Source organism: Ooceraea biroi, chromosome 7 (assembly GCF_003672135.1).
Source record: "Ooceraea biroi isolate clonal line C1 chromosome 7, Obir_v5.4, whole genome shotgun sequence".
NCBI lineage: Eukaryota > Metazoa > Arthropoda > Insecta > Hymenoptera > Formicidae > Ooceraea > Ooceraea biroi.
The window spans coordinates 14841254-14855609 of record NC_039512.1 but is presented as its reverse complement, the minus strand read 5'-3'; the positions used below and the strand labels follow the sequence as shown (position 1 = coordinate 14855609).

Genomic DNA, 14356 nt, shown 5'->3' with positions numbered 1-14356 from the left:
AAAGGTTTACCGTGAAATAAAGATAGAGGAGATTGGGAAAGTTCATTTATTGAAAGTTGAAAATATAATACAATTAATTTATATATCTATATGTACGCATACAAATCTGATGGAGATTAACTCAGAGGTGTGATTAGAATAAACACGGCATGCTTTATAATTGGACGTTAGAAGTAAAGTTTTCTCCTTCTTTCTTCTTCTTTTTCGCAAACAAATTGTGTAACATTTTTTTCTTTTATTATGGTAAATATGTAGTCTCGTATATCATCTTTACTAAAGAGGTGTTATGTGTATGTGATACGTGTGTGTGTGTGTGTGTGTGTGTGTGTGTGTGTGTGTGTGTATGTGTGTGTGTAAGTTTAATATAACTTTTTCGGTATGTATATATACACAGATACCTAGGTATGGATAGATTTTCTTTTTTTTTTACATGAAGACCTCTAGTTCCACGGATTTACTTGAATACACCGCAATCACCCATCTTTTTCCCCCCTCCGTCGCTCACTTTTGCTCAATCTTTGCGCTTGCGTGAATCCTTGGACAATTCCTAAAACAAGGCGAAATAGAAGAGGCATATGAGTACAACGTTGATTCATTTCCACTTTTCATTGGCATAATTGGATACATATAATAAAATTTGGTTAAAGACTTTAGTTGGCGACGTTTTACCTTTTGCGTAAGTATCACGAGAAGATGTCGGAAAACCCCTATAAAGTCGATAAACAAGTCCAACGAGTGCATGATAAAGTCCCTGCTGCCCATGTGATGCTTCTCGATGATCAACTGGGTGTCGTAAATGACAAAGCCGCAAATGACGAACAATCCCAGATACAGGTGCGTCTGGTAGATGAAAGTCGAACGCAGAAACAGATTGACGAAGGAGAACAGGATCATCACATTCAGCATGCTCATCAAAGTGCCACCGAGGTACAGCCAACGTCCGCGTTCGGCCAAGAGCGCGGAGATACTGAAGGAGACGAAAACAACCGTCGTTCCTGTAATCACGTTGAGTTATATTTTTTCTCTCGCTTGGGTCACTCCCACTTCTCGCGTCTCGCTTGGAAAGCGCAAACAGAGGAGAGGACTTTTACTCACCGACCAGAGCCGTTACCACTATGCTCGGGTCTATGCTGATCACCAATTCAAGCAACGGGCCTAAACCAAGACCAGATAGGAATGCGAATCCCAATAGATAGCCGAGACGTAACTTCTGATTTTTCCCATTGTCGGGTGTAGTCATCAGGGCGATGAGAACTGCCAAAGTACCAAAGCTTGTCAACAGACTAGCCTGCAAGAGCTGTGTGTACATGTGCACGTAAGCTCCCACGGCTGCAGATACCGTGGACAGGGATAGGCAGCCGTAGACATTCTTCAAGTGTTGTCTGACCGGTGCGTTTCTACAAAAGAACAGACATGATGTCAAAAGTACATTTACACGTAATACACGTAATAAGGGAAGAGCTAGCTTTTGCTGATAAATCTTCCATGGAGACACAGCATGATGCAACTTTTTCTTAACTGCGTGTGTCTCACAGTTTACCATTGAAGTCTTTCAATTGGAATTTTGTAGTAATCACTTGTGTGAAGGTGTAACAGATACGATAAGGAAAGGGAGAGATTATATGAGGAGTTGAGAAGGAATGACAGAAGACAGGATATACACAAGTTAGATATCATATATAACTTTGTTAAGAAATTTAACAGGATTATTTAATTATATTAGGTTTGTTTTAGGTATACGCTATATAACCCTAAGGTAGGTTGAAGGCGTTTCTTGTTCCAGCCGGAAGATAATCCAAATAAAAAAAAGAACGTTCGAGAAACAGGAAACAGTTTTCACCGTGTCATTCCCTTCTCCCCCTCCTACGATCTCTCTTGCTCGCATACGCCAAGTTTGAAGATGCACGAGCTCCGGGAACGAGAACAAAATCCACGCATATCGACAAGAGATTCTCTTTGCTTGCACTTTCTTGAAACTCTTTTTCGTCCTCGAGTACCTGCGCAACCTGCTCGTCGAGCGTCGCGGAAAGCGCAAGTGCAGCTACGGAATTAACATACGTATGGATTCGTGAAAACTTTTTTTTTATACAGGGTGTTCCGATGTAACTCGATTTGAATGTTAATGACACCGCTGACGTCGCGCTTGAAAGATTCTCTCCTGACCCTTTTGTGCGGCTTTTGCCTTCTACCTCGGTCGGTCACGGTGCAACCGTGGTGCAAATTGCGCAGAGCTTCGCCTCTGACGCGGGAGGAGAAACTCTTTAACGCGCGATGCAGGAAGACGTATCGAAGGGAAGCCGAAGGTCGAAGGCGTATCGTACGTACGCGGGTACGTGACATAACAGCGACGCGACGAGGGAAGAGACGAGACGTGTCGCAAATCATTCGATAAACATCTTTGTCGAGGACGCCGGGATCGCGAGATAAAAACAGCCGAGATCGAGATAACTGCGTCGCGAAAATAATGCGAGCGAGGGAGAGAGAGAGAGGGAGGGAGAGAAAGACAGAGAGAGAAAGAGGAGACGTATAATAGACGAAAGAAAAAATTACATTAACCGAGTCGAATTTGTGACGAGGCGGACGACACGACGGACGGCATACGCAACGGTGATATCGGAATGCAACGCATCCGCGCGCACATACTCACAGCGTGTTGCTGAAGGAATTTACGAAAGTGTTAAAGACCGTTGCCATAATTGTGCTGGGGGCTCGACTACTTCTCTCGACTAGGTAGATCCGCTTCCGTGACGATCGACGTGACAGGCACACGCTCGTTCCGCTCGCTCGCTCGATTCTACGACTCTCCTATGACTGGCAGTATTTGGCGCGTTGATGAGCGACGCAAGATTATCGCGACGTACCGAAGCGAATAGTACACGTACGTAGTCGATCCTCGCACGGGGACACGTCAGTGATATTTCTGCGCGTAAAAAGCAACCGAACAGACGAGGACAGGAGAGATTCGGCGTATCCGATTGGTTGCTGCCGGGACGGTGTCGTCGCTAGATGGCGACAATGAAGCTTCGACCGCGTCATACACGGTGTCTCGAAAGTTTTACTCATCTAAAATTCTCGCTTGAATGTGCGTCAACTTTAACGGCAAACTTTTTGCGTTTTTTTTTCTTTTAACTTTAACGTTAAATAAACGTTTTTTCAATGCAATCATCGTCGAGAAACATATTGAAACTGGTATATAGTTTTCTGTTGTCACAGAAAACCGCGTGTCATCGTCTCTTTGAAGCAATAAATTATAGGCATAATTAGGTAAATCGTCGCTATGTAACGTTAGAGTCGCATTCTTCGAGCCATGCCATTCGAGACGAAATGCCAACTGAAAATGAAGGAAACAATCCTAGAATACGTACGAAAAGTTAAAGATGGTTAACCATATATAACAAACGATATCTTGAAATTTATACGTTTTTTTTGTTTTTTTTTTTCACCGATATTACACCTTGGCGTTATGCAACTGTTATAAAATATTACATTCTCTCTCTTCCCCTGTTGTTATCCTAATATCGTACAGTCTTTATATAGGTATCCGTTTAGCGGTTTACCTATTCAAACATCACATACATATTTAAAAGTTACAATACAACGCTAGACCACTTACGTGTACGTAGTTTACATTATCGATTACTTGGAGTTAATAAAAAAAAGAGCAACCAGAATACAGAATTTATGTGCGATCTTCTTCTTTTACACTCCACTACATAAACGCTATTGACAATAATTCGATAGAAGTTATAATTTGGCAAAAACGACTAATCAACTAATACTTCGAAACAAACTTGTGCAAACGTTATCACACAACAGCACAAAATTGCACGAGACTGAACGAAATTGAATGGCGTCTCTAAGATGGGGGACATTGTATTCTTCCGACGTCGCTACTTTCCGAGTGGCTGTCGCTGTTTTCCGACAAATTATCATTCGACGAATTATTAAAATGATAAATATCATCATCATCGTCGTCGTCTTCATCGTCATTGTCGTCGTCGTCATCGTCATCATCGTTATTGGCGTCGTCGTCGTCGTCGTCGTCGTCGTCGTCGTCATCATCATCACCGTTGTTGTCGTCGTCGTCGTTCTCATCTTCATTGTCTTGCTCATCCCCGCGTTCCTCTTCTGCTCCACCATAGCGGTTGTAAAGAGTCTAAAAGACACGCAGGAATAAAGTGTAGAAGGACCGTATACGGTATATATCGTGCAATAATTATACTCACGTATGGATTCACTCTGTCCGTGAAGCGGATGTGCCGCAGTAACATCCAAAATACATGACCATTGAACGTGTTCGGCTCGTTCTCCTCCTTCCTCGTGTTTGCGTTGCGCTTGATACACTTGTAAGAAAAAAGAAGGCTACTGATTATCGTTTACCGAAGAATCCAATTACACGCTCACTCGCTAATCAACAATAATCGAGAACTTGGAGAAACGAGATCGAGTCAATATCATTGTACATACGGCTGCTAAAGAATTCATCATTGGAGATTTTCCACAGGACGGCGCCCATATTTTAACATCGTAATCCAATCCACTTGTCGCGAGAATGGGAATATGTGGGTGCCCTTCCAAGCAATTCACCTATCGAGCAATTCGCAAAGCAAAACATCATTTCCTCTGCAATTGCAAAGTGTGAGGAATGTTTCAGTAAAGCTTGAACAAAAGTACTCACGACTCCCTGCTTATCTCCCTCCATCCACTGCACGATGGCTTCCGTGTTCTTGTCCCAAATGAATATATTACCGCAGTCGGAGCCGGATACCACGTACTCGCTTTTAGGTCCGAAGAAGTTGACGCCCTTTACTGCACATACATAATACATGCATGTGTAACGGCAAAAATGTACGTATGTATATGTCGTCAAGCTGCTTTAACGACGTACCGGTTGCGCTGTTTCTGTGACCTTGGTATCTATGAACGCTATCTATATCCACGGACGATGACGTGAATTTGTCAAATAGATATATGTCCTCGTCGTTGTACGATGCGAGAATTTCCGTCCCGTCGTAATTGTAGACGGCGCACGTTACGTGCGCGATATTTCCCGTCTACGACAAGTAATGCAAATACACATACGTGCCTATACGTACAAAAGACTGCGAAAACGAAAATGGATAAGAAATAATAACGCACCACGTGGCTGGGGCACAACTTGTAGAGCGGTCTCGAGACTTTCCGTCGATCGTACACCTTTACGTAACGGGAACGGCCGCCGACGCAAAATTCATTACTATTAAAGGGATTAGAATGTATACTGTACAGTTGTACTTCCAGCGTACCATGTTTCACTACCAGCAGCCTGTGAACGTAAGGGAGACAGAAAGGGATATACGTGAAACGCGTCTAGGAAATCTTTTAATTGCGACGCGCGATTGTCGCGCACTCACTTGTTTACTTTGCTCTCTCGAATATCTATCGAGAATACTCTCGCGTCCTCTCCAGCGGACAAGACCACGTGAGGTGTTTCGGGATGTACAGCCAGTTTATGCGACGGTCCGCGATGTGCGGCCAGCCTCTTTGACGTATTGTGCTGAAGATCCAGTAAACGTACCTGACCATCTCGAGCACAAGTGACCATCAGATATTCCGGGTCTAATGGTAACCATTTCGCCTGTAAACGTACGTAAACGTGATCAAACGTGAGTAAAGCCAGGTATGCGTGCTTGAATATGCGTGTATACGTACTTGAAAGATATTTCTTATGTGACCACTCTCGAACCGATGGCGCTTCTTTCCAGTGGCCCAATCCCAAATAACAACCACCAAATCGTCGGAGGCACTCGCTAATAAATTACCGTTTTGATTGAAGTTTAAGGCGTTTACGCAACCCTGCGGATAATAACTCGTAAAAACAAACAGCGTTATAGTGCCATTTGATGGCAGCGAGATGTACGAATAATGTGCAAGCTCGTAATATACCTATCTACATCTACATCGATCGATTGAAACGCGCGGAATTTAAAAATTTCAATTTCATTTTCGCTCGGCTAGAGCAAACGTTTAACAAAGTAGGTAACGTACCTGATGCTCGTCAAGCTTGTACATGAGCTCGAGCCGTTCTACTGCGTGTAAAGAACCATAAAATCTTCTTTGGAACAATGGATTACTACCTATTTGGCGATTTACAACTTCTGGCACTATGCACCAGTTGGGAAACGGTCGCTTCATTCCCAGACAATGAGCTACTTTCTTGTCATCCTCCTCTCCCTCGTCCCACTCATTCTCACTGGCCGTACTCCATTCGTTCAAATCACCTCGTTCATCCTTGTTCCGTTCAGATCTATCGTTGGTCGTTCCCGCGTCTCCAGCCCGAGTCTCCGAGCTACACGAGCACGTCAACTTTGACGCATCGTTATGACTAGGCGATTCGTTTCTAGTGCTGACGGATGCAACGTTTCCTGAAATTACCATCTCACTTACGATCAAGATGTAATATTAAGAGATCTCAGCCTCAGCCGGTCGACTGACTCATTACCTCCGTCCGTGTCAAGTGTAGAGGCTTCTCTCGTTGTCTCGTTAGACAGGGTGTTGCCAGAACTATCTTCGTTGTCACTCGCTATGTTCCGCCTCTTACGATAATTCCGTTGCTTCATCTTTGACTTGGTTCTGAACGTTATCGTATCGTCACTCGCATTTTCAACACTGCTATCATGCGCACTCTTATTTAACTTTTGCCGCTTGTTTGAATCTTCATCCGAACTGTCGTCCAATCTTTCCATCGATGTACCGCTGTTGCCATGTGCTTGACCTTTCGAGATGCTTCTCTTGACTTTACTTTGATCCGCATGCACAATTGGTTCGTTGTCCTGGGAAGAAGACAGACTATCGTCTTGACAAGTCACCGCTTCTGATACATCGGCCAGACTAGTATGTGGTCTGTTACCAGTATCACTTTCTTTCTTCAACGTCTCATCAGTTTTAGCACATTTGTCACCCTCCAGCTTGACCTCATTTTCTATGGAAAATTCCATAGACTCACACATTTGTGCACTCTGTGTAGCCTCGCAAACAAGATTGTTTTCAAACACACCTGTGCCACTGGTGCCGCTTTCCAAGGCACCGCTCTCAAATGTGCTGTCAGAACTACTTATAGTTGCCAAAGTGCTCGACACCTCAAAGGAACATGTCTGTGTCTTCCTCGATTCATTGTTCACGGAACAATCATTGCTGCTAGAATGTTTTACTTTCGTCCTGACGCCACACGTTTGATCCATAGAATCCATTACCTCGAGAAATGCGTTTCTCCTCTTTCCTTTTTTTGCTCAAGGTGTAGCACTCATTTCTGCACAGACACAAATAGTATTTATTATATTGATTGCAAAATTGCCAAAGCTTACCTAAAGAGATATATTGACGCACATGTTGACGAGGATCATTCGCACGACTCGTGTTTTTCTTTCTCGTTCATGTGCTTTTTTATCCATAAATCACATCAAATCGTAAAAAAGACTTGAAGAAAATTGCACTTCAATATTGACATGTGATACAGTATGGCACAGTAGGATTTTTGCAAGGGAGACAGATACGTAAGATTGCTCAGAGGAATCGATTCGCAGGAGCGTCGTTACCGATTTGGTAAAATTGTTATCGCTCGTGATAACGAATTTGCCAGTAGCACGGAAAAGAAAGCAGTTATGAATCGCGATCGCCGGATCGATCCGTGATGATCGGACTCGCGCAACGTCGTTGCGGATGTCGACGTGAACGCATAAATCCGCAATTCTTGTACCGTATTTTAAAATGAAATTATCTGCTAAAATGTCGTCAGCATGTACGTACGTACGTACGTAACGTATGTATATACGGCTACGTATATAACATACCATTGGCGAAATTTGTCGTAGATTCGGGGAACGCAATTGCTCGCAACGCGAACGACGGACGACGAGTCGGAATGAAGAATCAATTGGATAAGATGGAAAAATCAATCAGTTTTCTTTGTACCCACCTCGACACTTTCACTTTAACGAAATAGCTTTATCTCGTTCTCGTTCACAGCATTGCTACGGTGCAAACGGTGCAAACGGATCACAAACACTATAAACACCAATACACACTGATACCCAGGCGCAACTGGCTTGATTTTCTTGTTGACCAAACTAAACCGCACATGCGCGAACTAAGTGACGCGCCACTAACCAGATGACGTTGGAGACGGCCAACTTTACGGAAGCTTACGTAACCCGAAAATGGCGGCGTAACCAATCAGATTCCTTAGTCATGTTTCCTCGTCCACATGTCTCTGCATGTTACATCGAGTTAAATTAATAAAGTTGAGTCCTCACAATGAAATGAAATGGACAATATTGAAATTCAGTGAAAGATTGAAGATTGTGGACGGCCGTCGTCGCCTGCCTTGTCCCGATGTCAGTTAGGTCGTTTGCAATTGCCAATCCCCGTGAACGTTCGCGCAATCCGATACGGACCTAACGGGCGCGCGAACCTGGTTCCCACGTGACCAAGCAATGGACCCACGATTGGCCGGTCGTGCGGCATTTAAACCGGTGAGAGCCGTTGCTTGTCTTCCAGGTAGGAAAACAGCATTTTGAATCAGAGTCGCAGAGGATCTTGCCGTACGCAACGGGTCGCGCGCGCACGAGTGCCTGAAACGACTTTTTTTGCAGCATTTGTGATTGCTCGCGTGAACGACCAACAACGAACAACGAGGGCGGCGTGGGCTTGCTGTGTTATCGCGTGCACGGTTGTTTCGCCACTCGAATACGAGCGTGTGATAAGCGGGAGAGAGAGAATCACGACGACGATTAACGAGACGACGAACGACTCGACTTCACGCGGGACACGATGTCGAAGGACGAGGAATGCACGATCCCAGGCGTGATATATGACGCGAAAACTGGCAAGAGTTATATGAAGGGCCGTTTCTTCGGCAAGGTAAGGAGAGAGACGAGGAAGGAGCTCGTGAGGATTCTCGCGTCCTTGCGTGAAATTGCCAATTGGTTTCTTGCAACATGGGTCACGCGTCTCGGGACGATTCGGTACTTGAGCGCCAAAAGTGTCAAGTTGACGTAATTGCAAAAGTTGCGTCGAAAGATGGATATCTTGTCCCGTGCTGCCTTCTTCCTCGACGGAGGGAAAAAAGGGGAATATAAAGAAACGTAGCGACGTAGAGTTGACGAAATCGCGACGAAATTTCGTGACTAAAAACGTTTGAGTGAATATCTCGTGTGCCGCGCCAAGATGCATACGCTCTTGCTCGTTGTTTCCTTTGTACATGGCGGGTCTTGTGACACTTGTTGCATTTTTGCTGAAAATGCACAATGTAATCCTATTGTCACTTTGCTGTACCGCTCATACCAATGTAGTCTCTAGTTGCCAAGTCTAGTGTAATGCAGTAATATCAGATGCAGTAATTGCTCCTTTTATATATATATATATAATTAAATAAACTGTATCTTTTTTTCTCAATATTAACTGTTAAATGTACTCAATATTATTGCATCCATAATATTATTGTTGTACTACACATACATTATAATTTGTTTATACAACGTTTAGTTGACAAAGATATTAAACAAAACTCTTTTCATTTTGAAAACTACATTCTCCATTAAAGTATTTCGTACTTACATTGTTAATTAACCATTAATTTAACATCTCTTGCTTCGTAGGGTGGTTTTGCAAAATGTTACGAGATCACCGAATCAAAGACGCATCAAGTATTTGCTGGGAAAATTGTGCCAAAGTCGTTGATGACGAAAAGCAATCAAAGAGAGAAAATGTTGCAAGAGATTACAATTCATCAGACCCTAAATCACAGACACATTGTCGGTTTTCATGGCTCTTTTGATGACTCCCACAATATTTACATTATCCTGGAACTTTGTCGCAAGAGGGTAGGTACTCGATGCATATTCTCCGCTCCACGAATGAATTTATAATCTCGAATTGATTTCCAATGCTGAATGTTCTAGTCAATGATGGAGTTGCACAAGCGCAGGAAAGCACTGTCGGAATGCGAAACTCGATACTTTATGAAGCAAATCTTGGACGGAGTCTTTTACCTGCACCAGCACAAAATAATCCATCGCGACTTAAAGCTGGGCAATCTGTTTTTGAACGATGAGTTGCAAGTCAAGATTGGTGATTTTGGATTGGCAACTAGACTGGAGCACGAGGGCGAACGAAAAAAGTAAGTTTTGTTTTCACCACTCTCTTTCATCTCTGTTGCTCGTCCAAGACACGGTCGAATTTTCATTGGTGATTTCATGAGCTCTCTTCGATCTGACAAATTGTATGATGAATTCTTCCACAGGACTGTCTGTGGTACTCCGAATTACATAGCGCCGGAAGTACTGACCAAGATTGGGCATTCGTTCGAGGCCGATGTATGGAGCATCGGATGCATAATGTATACTCTGCTCGTGGGCAAACCGCCCTTTGAAACCGCGAGCTTGAGGGAGACGTACGCCCGAATCAAGCAGGTGCAGTACAAGACGCCGACACACATCGGCAAACCCGCTATGAACATGGTGTCAAACATGCTACAGCTAAATCCGTCGAAACGTCCCTCCGTCCCCAGGCTGATGAAAGATGTCTTCTTCACTTCCGGTAAGATAAATCGATCCTTTCCCTGGCAGGAAGCCAGTTTATTTCTGAATCTGAACCGGCAACCGGAACCGAGCCGCGAAACAATCAGTAACACGAAGCAAATTCGCAGGTTACATGCCGACGAGCTTGCCGCTCTCCTGCCTGACGATGCCACCGCGCTTGGACATGCTAGAATCGCATTGCAATCGCAAGCCGCTGGGTGAGATGAACCTCAACGGATTCTCGGAGCAAGACATTATCGCCTGCCGAGTGCCAAACAGTCCGCGTAAGGTAAAACCCGCCGCGGAGATCACTGATACACAGAGAGCCTCCTTTGATATCAAGATGATGCTGTGCACTCTGAAGGAGCAACTGGCTGCGGTGCTAAAGACCAAGCCCGCTCGAGAGACAGCCTCATTAGCAGGTATTGCATCATTTCTACTAGAGCACTAATGGGCATCACGATCAAAACTATCGAATGTCGTTTAATATCGTTAAATTATACTTACTCGCACATAGACGAGATGACTGATCCTGCTGCGCAGCCTGTGGTCTGGATCAGCAAGTGGGTGGATTATTCGGACAAGTATGGCTTCGGGTACCAGTTGTCCGATGACGGCGTCGGCGTCATGTACAATGACGGCACGCGCTTGATTATGTTGGCGAATGGCTTCAACATACACTACATCAATCGTGAGGGCGACGAGTTGTACTACACGGTGAAGGAGTACCCGTCCAATCTCGAGAAAAAGATGAAGCTGATGAATTTCTTCCTCAAGTACATGAACGAGCACCTCATGAAAGCAGGCGGCTCGATCGCGGTGAAACAGAGCGATTCTCTCTCTAGAATACCTTACATACACCAGTGGTTCAGGACTCAGACAGCAGTGGTGATGCAGCTGACCAACGGTACAGTGCAAGTGAGTATTGACCGATCGACAAAAACTCTCGTTATTTTTATCGTTTTTTCATTTTTCACTTCTAATTTTTCTAATATTTTATTTTTATGCCGGTTTTCGACATTGGGGAATATACACAAATTTATATGCTTTTCTCCAGATTAATTTCTTGGATCACACAAAGATCATCATATGCCCGCTGATGGCGGCGGTCACCTACATTGACCACGACAAAAACTTCAAGACCTACAGATTCCAGACTATACAGGAGAGTGGCTGCTGTAAGGGATTGGCAAAGAATTTGGCATATGCGTATGAGAAGATTGGGCTGATGCTGTCGAATCCTCAAGCTCGGTAAAATCATCCTTGCTGGGGGAAGAAAATGACAAGAAAAGAAGAAGGACCATCCCGGGTGTCGCGCCTCTTCGGACACCATAAACTATATATAGAGACGATATTTATTTGTTGATAGCGCTGTCTTTCGCAGTAAGAGAGAGATAGAGAAACGGGCGAGCGTACTGGGGATTTTGCGGTTAGCGCGACGTTCCCTCTTCCCTCGTTCGACTTTTTTTTACAGACTTATAGAATTTTGCTAGCCGACCTTTATCCTTTCTTTCCATTTCTTTTTGTCTTTTTTTTCTTTTTTTTACAACTTGGTACGAGAGAAAAGGGTCGATCGCGCGACGAAGGCGAGATGCTCTGCGAGAGAGAGAGAGAGAGATGTTCCATCATTGTTAGTTGTGCCGTCTACCACTTGGAATTAATCGAGACTCGTCTACCTTTTGTCCGTCTTCGAAAATGAACGAAGAAACTGCAGTTAACTTGAGAACGTAACATAAGATCTCAAAGAGAAAAGAGTTTGTTATATTCTGGCCTACTTCCTTAGTTACTTTGAAATTTTGCCAATCACTCACGACCCCGCGAGAAATCCCTCATCTTCGTTGATCCGCAACGATCGCTGAAAAAGTGTCTTGCTCTGACTTTGCGAGTGAATCATGCTCGTGATCCCGCGATTCCAAATGTCTCCTTCACCGCGCGGCAAAGACGGGAAAGGCCTGGTGGTGATTGGGATAATCATGATTCGACGGAGTAGTGCAATCTAACGTCCGATTTCGTTGTCCTAGCCGAGAGATGAGAGACACGCTGTAAAGCTAGTCCAACTAGCGAGAGAGATGGCTGACGCAACGTTCAATTGTCGCTTCCAAAGTGTCGCCACAGCTTCTTCTCGCTCGAATCCTTTCGTAGCAATGCGACTCTGAGATACGAACGCGAGTCATTGTTCTCATTATTGATTTCTCGATTAAAAGAAGGAAGAAATTAAAGCAAAGTAATGAAAAGGAAAACAAGAAGAAAGAGAAAAATGAACGTTCCAAGTGACGTGTCCTGGAGTCGCAGTGTGACGACTGCGCTTCAAGTTAAAGCTCGTTTTAGTTGTGACGTATCAATGACTGAAATGTATATTAACTATCTAAAAGAAAAAAAAGGAAAGAAAGAAAGAAAGAAGGAAGGAAAAAACCGTACAGACACAGAAATCAATGACGATTGAGAATAAATTATATGCTGTAATAATGCTAGTTTCCCCTGTTTGACCGTTTCATTTTCATGAGCGCTTTTCACGGATTTGCCGAAATTATTCTTATCTCGTGCAGATTCCTTTCTATCGTTAAATATACGAAATACCGAAATTATCTAGTCAGAGACGTTACGTGTTGCTGTCTCTGACGCGACGTCACGTAGGGACAACTTAAATTCGAGATGTTCCAAAAACTGTTTGGAGATTTCGTTTTAGCAATTTAATAAATAATACATCTTATTCTCAATATGTCATAACATTGATACGACCAAAGTAGAAATTTATTGAAATCGAATCTGTCCGAACGACGAATGTGTTTGACGAGTAGTGACAATTTCTAAAAACTAGATCGAAATGATACAAAAAGTAAAATGGTAATGGCATTGCTTGAAATGTAAACTCGAGCGAAAAGATCCGTCAGTGAACGCGCACAAGTACAGAGTCAATTATCGCTCAATTTTTATCGAATTGTCCCGTCCGCGAGGACGGGTTTGCCTAAGTAGAGAAAAAGAGACAGTTGTACGAAGACTAATTTTTTAAACGAAACGAAATGACCAGTGTTAACGGAATTGATGCACGTGGCACGTGCCGCCAGTACTATATGATTCTCGTAACGCTAGATTGTTACAGAGTCAAGTCGACCTTTCTTTTGTAATAAGATTATTGTGTAGAATCGGGGATCATTACGGAGTTTTCGCGTTTTCGCGCGATGCAGTTCCCGGAAGATCTATTCAAATGTTTGTACGCTGGAAACTGTTAAAAGCTGTCAGCGTCGCGTCGAGAAAGCGTCGAAACTTTCGTAAGGATCCGTAAAGGTCAATTTTCGATTATGAAGAAACTGCACGGAAGTGAGTGTAGTTTGTTTCGCGTACAGTAAAAATAGATTCCTTACAATGAAGCGAAGCAGAGATAATCGATGATTAATTAGGGGGATTTAGGAAAAAAATTCAAAAGAACCAATATTAGCTTAGTGAATGACGTTACGTTAAGTTAGATACACACATACACATACATGTGCCTAAGCGAGAAACAATTGTAATATGCTAACAAATTAAGATGAGTAGATGTACATAAAAGGATAGGTAACCGATAGGAGTATGCGATGGAAAATGCGATAAGCGAATAGAATGATACGCTTAAGGCGAAGTATCGTCGCGTGTTTAGACGAGAGAATCATTAGGATAATATTTTTACAATGTGTCGATGTACAACACTGTTTTGAGGAGATTAAAATATAAAATAAACTGTTTTTCGTACTTTAAATACTTTTTTTCTCTTTCGCTGCTAATATGGAGTCAGTAGGGATGCGTTTGAATATTTTGCGCGCGAC

General features: G+C 43.4%; 3 protein-coding genes across 8 annotated transcripts; 1 reads left to right on the top strand and 2 right to left on the bottom strand.

Annotated features, from left to right (window-relative positions):
* Positions 1-36: 36 nt before the first annotated feature.
* On the bottom strand, positions 37-2921 carry LOC105287756 (bax inhibitor 1). Of its 2 annotated transcripts, none has more exons than XM_011353514.3 (4): positions 2648-2921; positions 1096-1397; positions 670-995; positions 37-547 (listed from the first exon to the last, which is right to left on the bottom strand). In XM_011353514.3, the coding sequence occupies exons 1-4, from the start codon at positions 2692-2694 to the stop codon at positions 512-514; spliced, it is 711 nt and encodes a 236-aa protein (XP_011351816.1). In that variant the 5' UTR covers positions 2695-2921; the 3' UTR covers positions 37-511. The 2 variants fall into 2 exon arrangements, with proteins under 2 accessions (XP_011351816.1, XP_011351824.1); XM_011353522.3 differs by lacking the exon at positions 2648-2921 and adding an exon at positions 1841-2078.
* A 485-nt stretch (positions 2922-3406) lies between these two features.
* LOC105287739 (DDB1- and CUL4-associated factor 8) lies at positions 3407-8081 on the bottom strand. Of its 4 annotated transcripts, XM_011353502.3 has the most exons (12): positions 7955-8081; positions 7037-7288; positions 6482-6961; positions 6028-6404; positions 5692-5835; positions 5394-5617; positions 5140-5305; positions 4889-5054; positions 4679-4809; positions 4468-4587; positions 4227-4343; positions 3407-4156 (listed from the first exon to the last, which is right to left on the bottom strand). In XM_011353502.3, exons 2-12 carry the CDS (start codon positions 7227-7229, stop codon positions 3857-3859), a joined length of 2418 nt encoding a protein of 805 aa, XP_011351804.2. In that variant the 5' UTR covers positions 7230-7288; positions 7955-8081; the 3' UTR covers positions 3407-3856. The 4 variants fall into 4 exon arrangements, with proteins under 4 accessions (XP_011351804.2, XP_011351779.2, XP_011351788.2 ...); XM_011353477.3 differs by having other exon boundaries at positions 6482-7288; XM_011353486.3 differs by lacking the exon at positions 7955-8081 and adding an exon at positions 7830-7952 and having other exon boundaries at positions 6482-7288.
* Positions 8082-8183: 102 nt separating this feature from the next.
* On the top strand, positions 8184-14289 carry LOC105287695 (serine/threonine-protein kinase polo). Of its 2 annotated transcripts, XM_011353414.2 has the most exons (8): positions 8184-8535; positions 8631-8898; positions 9636-9860; positions 9939-10156; positions 10280-10575; positions 10685-10978; positions 11074-11474; positions 11614-11811. In XM_011353414.2, exons 2-8 carry the CDS (start codon positions 8809-8811, stop codon positions 11809-11811), a joined length of 1722 nt encoding a protein of 573 aa, XP_011351716.1. In that variant the 5' UTR covers positions 8184-8535; positions 8631-8808. The 2 variants fall into 2 exon arrangements, with proteins under 2 accessions (XP_011351716.1, XP_026827157.1); XM_026971356.1 differs by lacking the exon at positions 8184-8535 and having other exon boundaries at positions 8809-8898; positions 11614-14289.
* Positions 14290-14356: the final 67 nt, after the last annotated feature.

What these genes read in the sequence shown, in the direction of transcription:
- LOC105287756 (XM_011353514.3), bottom strand. Translation starts at nt 2,694, where the DNA reads ATGGCAACGGTCTTTAACACTTTCGTAAATTCCTTCAGCAACACGCT. An exon ending in AGTGGTAACGGCTCTGGTCG is followed by an intron (nt 996 to 1,095) that starts GTGAGTAAAAGT and finishes ACGTGATTACAG; the next exon opens with GAACGACGGTTGTTTTCGTC. An exon ending in TCGTGATACTTACGCAAAAG is followed by an intron (nt 548 to 669) that starts GTAAAACGTCGC and finishes GCCTTGTTTTAG; the next exon opens with GAATTGTCCAAGGATTCACG.
- LOC105287739 (XM_011353477.3), bottom strand. Translation starts at nt 7,229, where the DNA reads ATGGATTCTATGGATCAAACGTGTGGCGTCAGGACGAAAGTAAAACAT. An exon ending in TCACAGAAACAGCGCAACCG is followed by an intron (nt 4,810 to 4,888) that starts GTACGTCGTTAA and finishes ATGTATGTGCAG; the next exon opens with TAAAGGGCGTCAACTTCTTC. An exon ending in TGATGAATTCTTTAGCAGCC is followed by an intron (nt 4,344 to 4,467) that starts GTATGTACAATG and finishes TTTTCTTACAAG; the next exon opens with TGTATCAAGCGCAACGCAAA.
- LOC105287695 (XM_026971356.1), top strand. Translation starts at nt 8,809, where the DNA reads ATGTCGAAGGACGAGGAATGCACGATCCCAGGCGTGATATATGACGCG. An exon ending in TGGAACTTTGTCGCAAGAGG is followed by an intron (nt 9,861 to 9,938) that starts GTAGGTACTCGA and finishes TGAATGTTCTAG; the next exon opens with TCAATGATGGAGTTGCACAA. An exon ending in AGATGTCTTCTTCACTTCCG is followed by an intron (nt 10,576 to 10,684) that starts GTAAGATAAATC and finishes GCAAATTCGCAG; the next exon opens with GTTACATGCCGACGAGCTTG.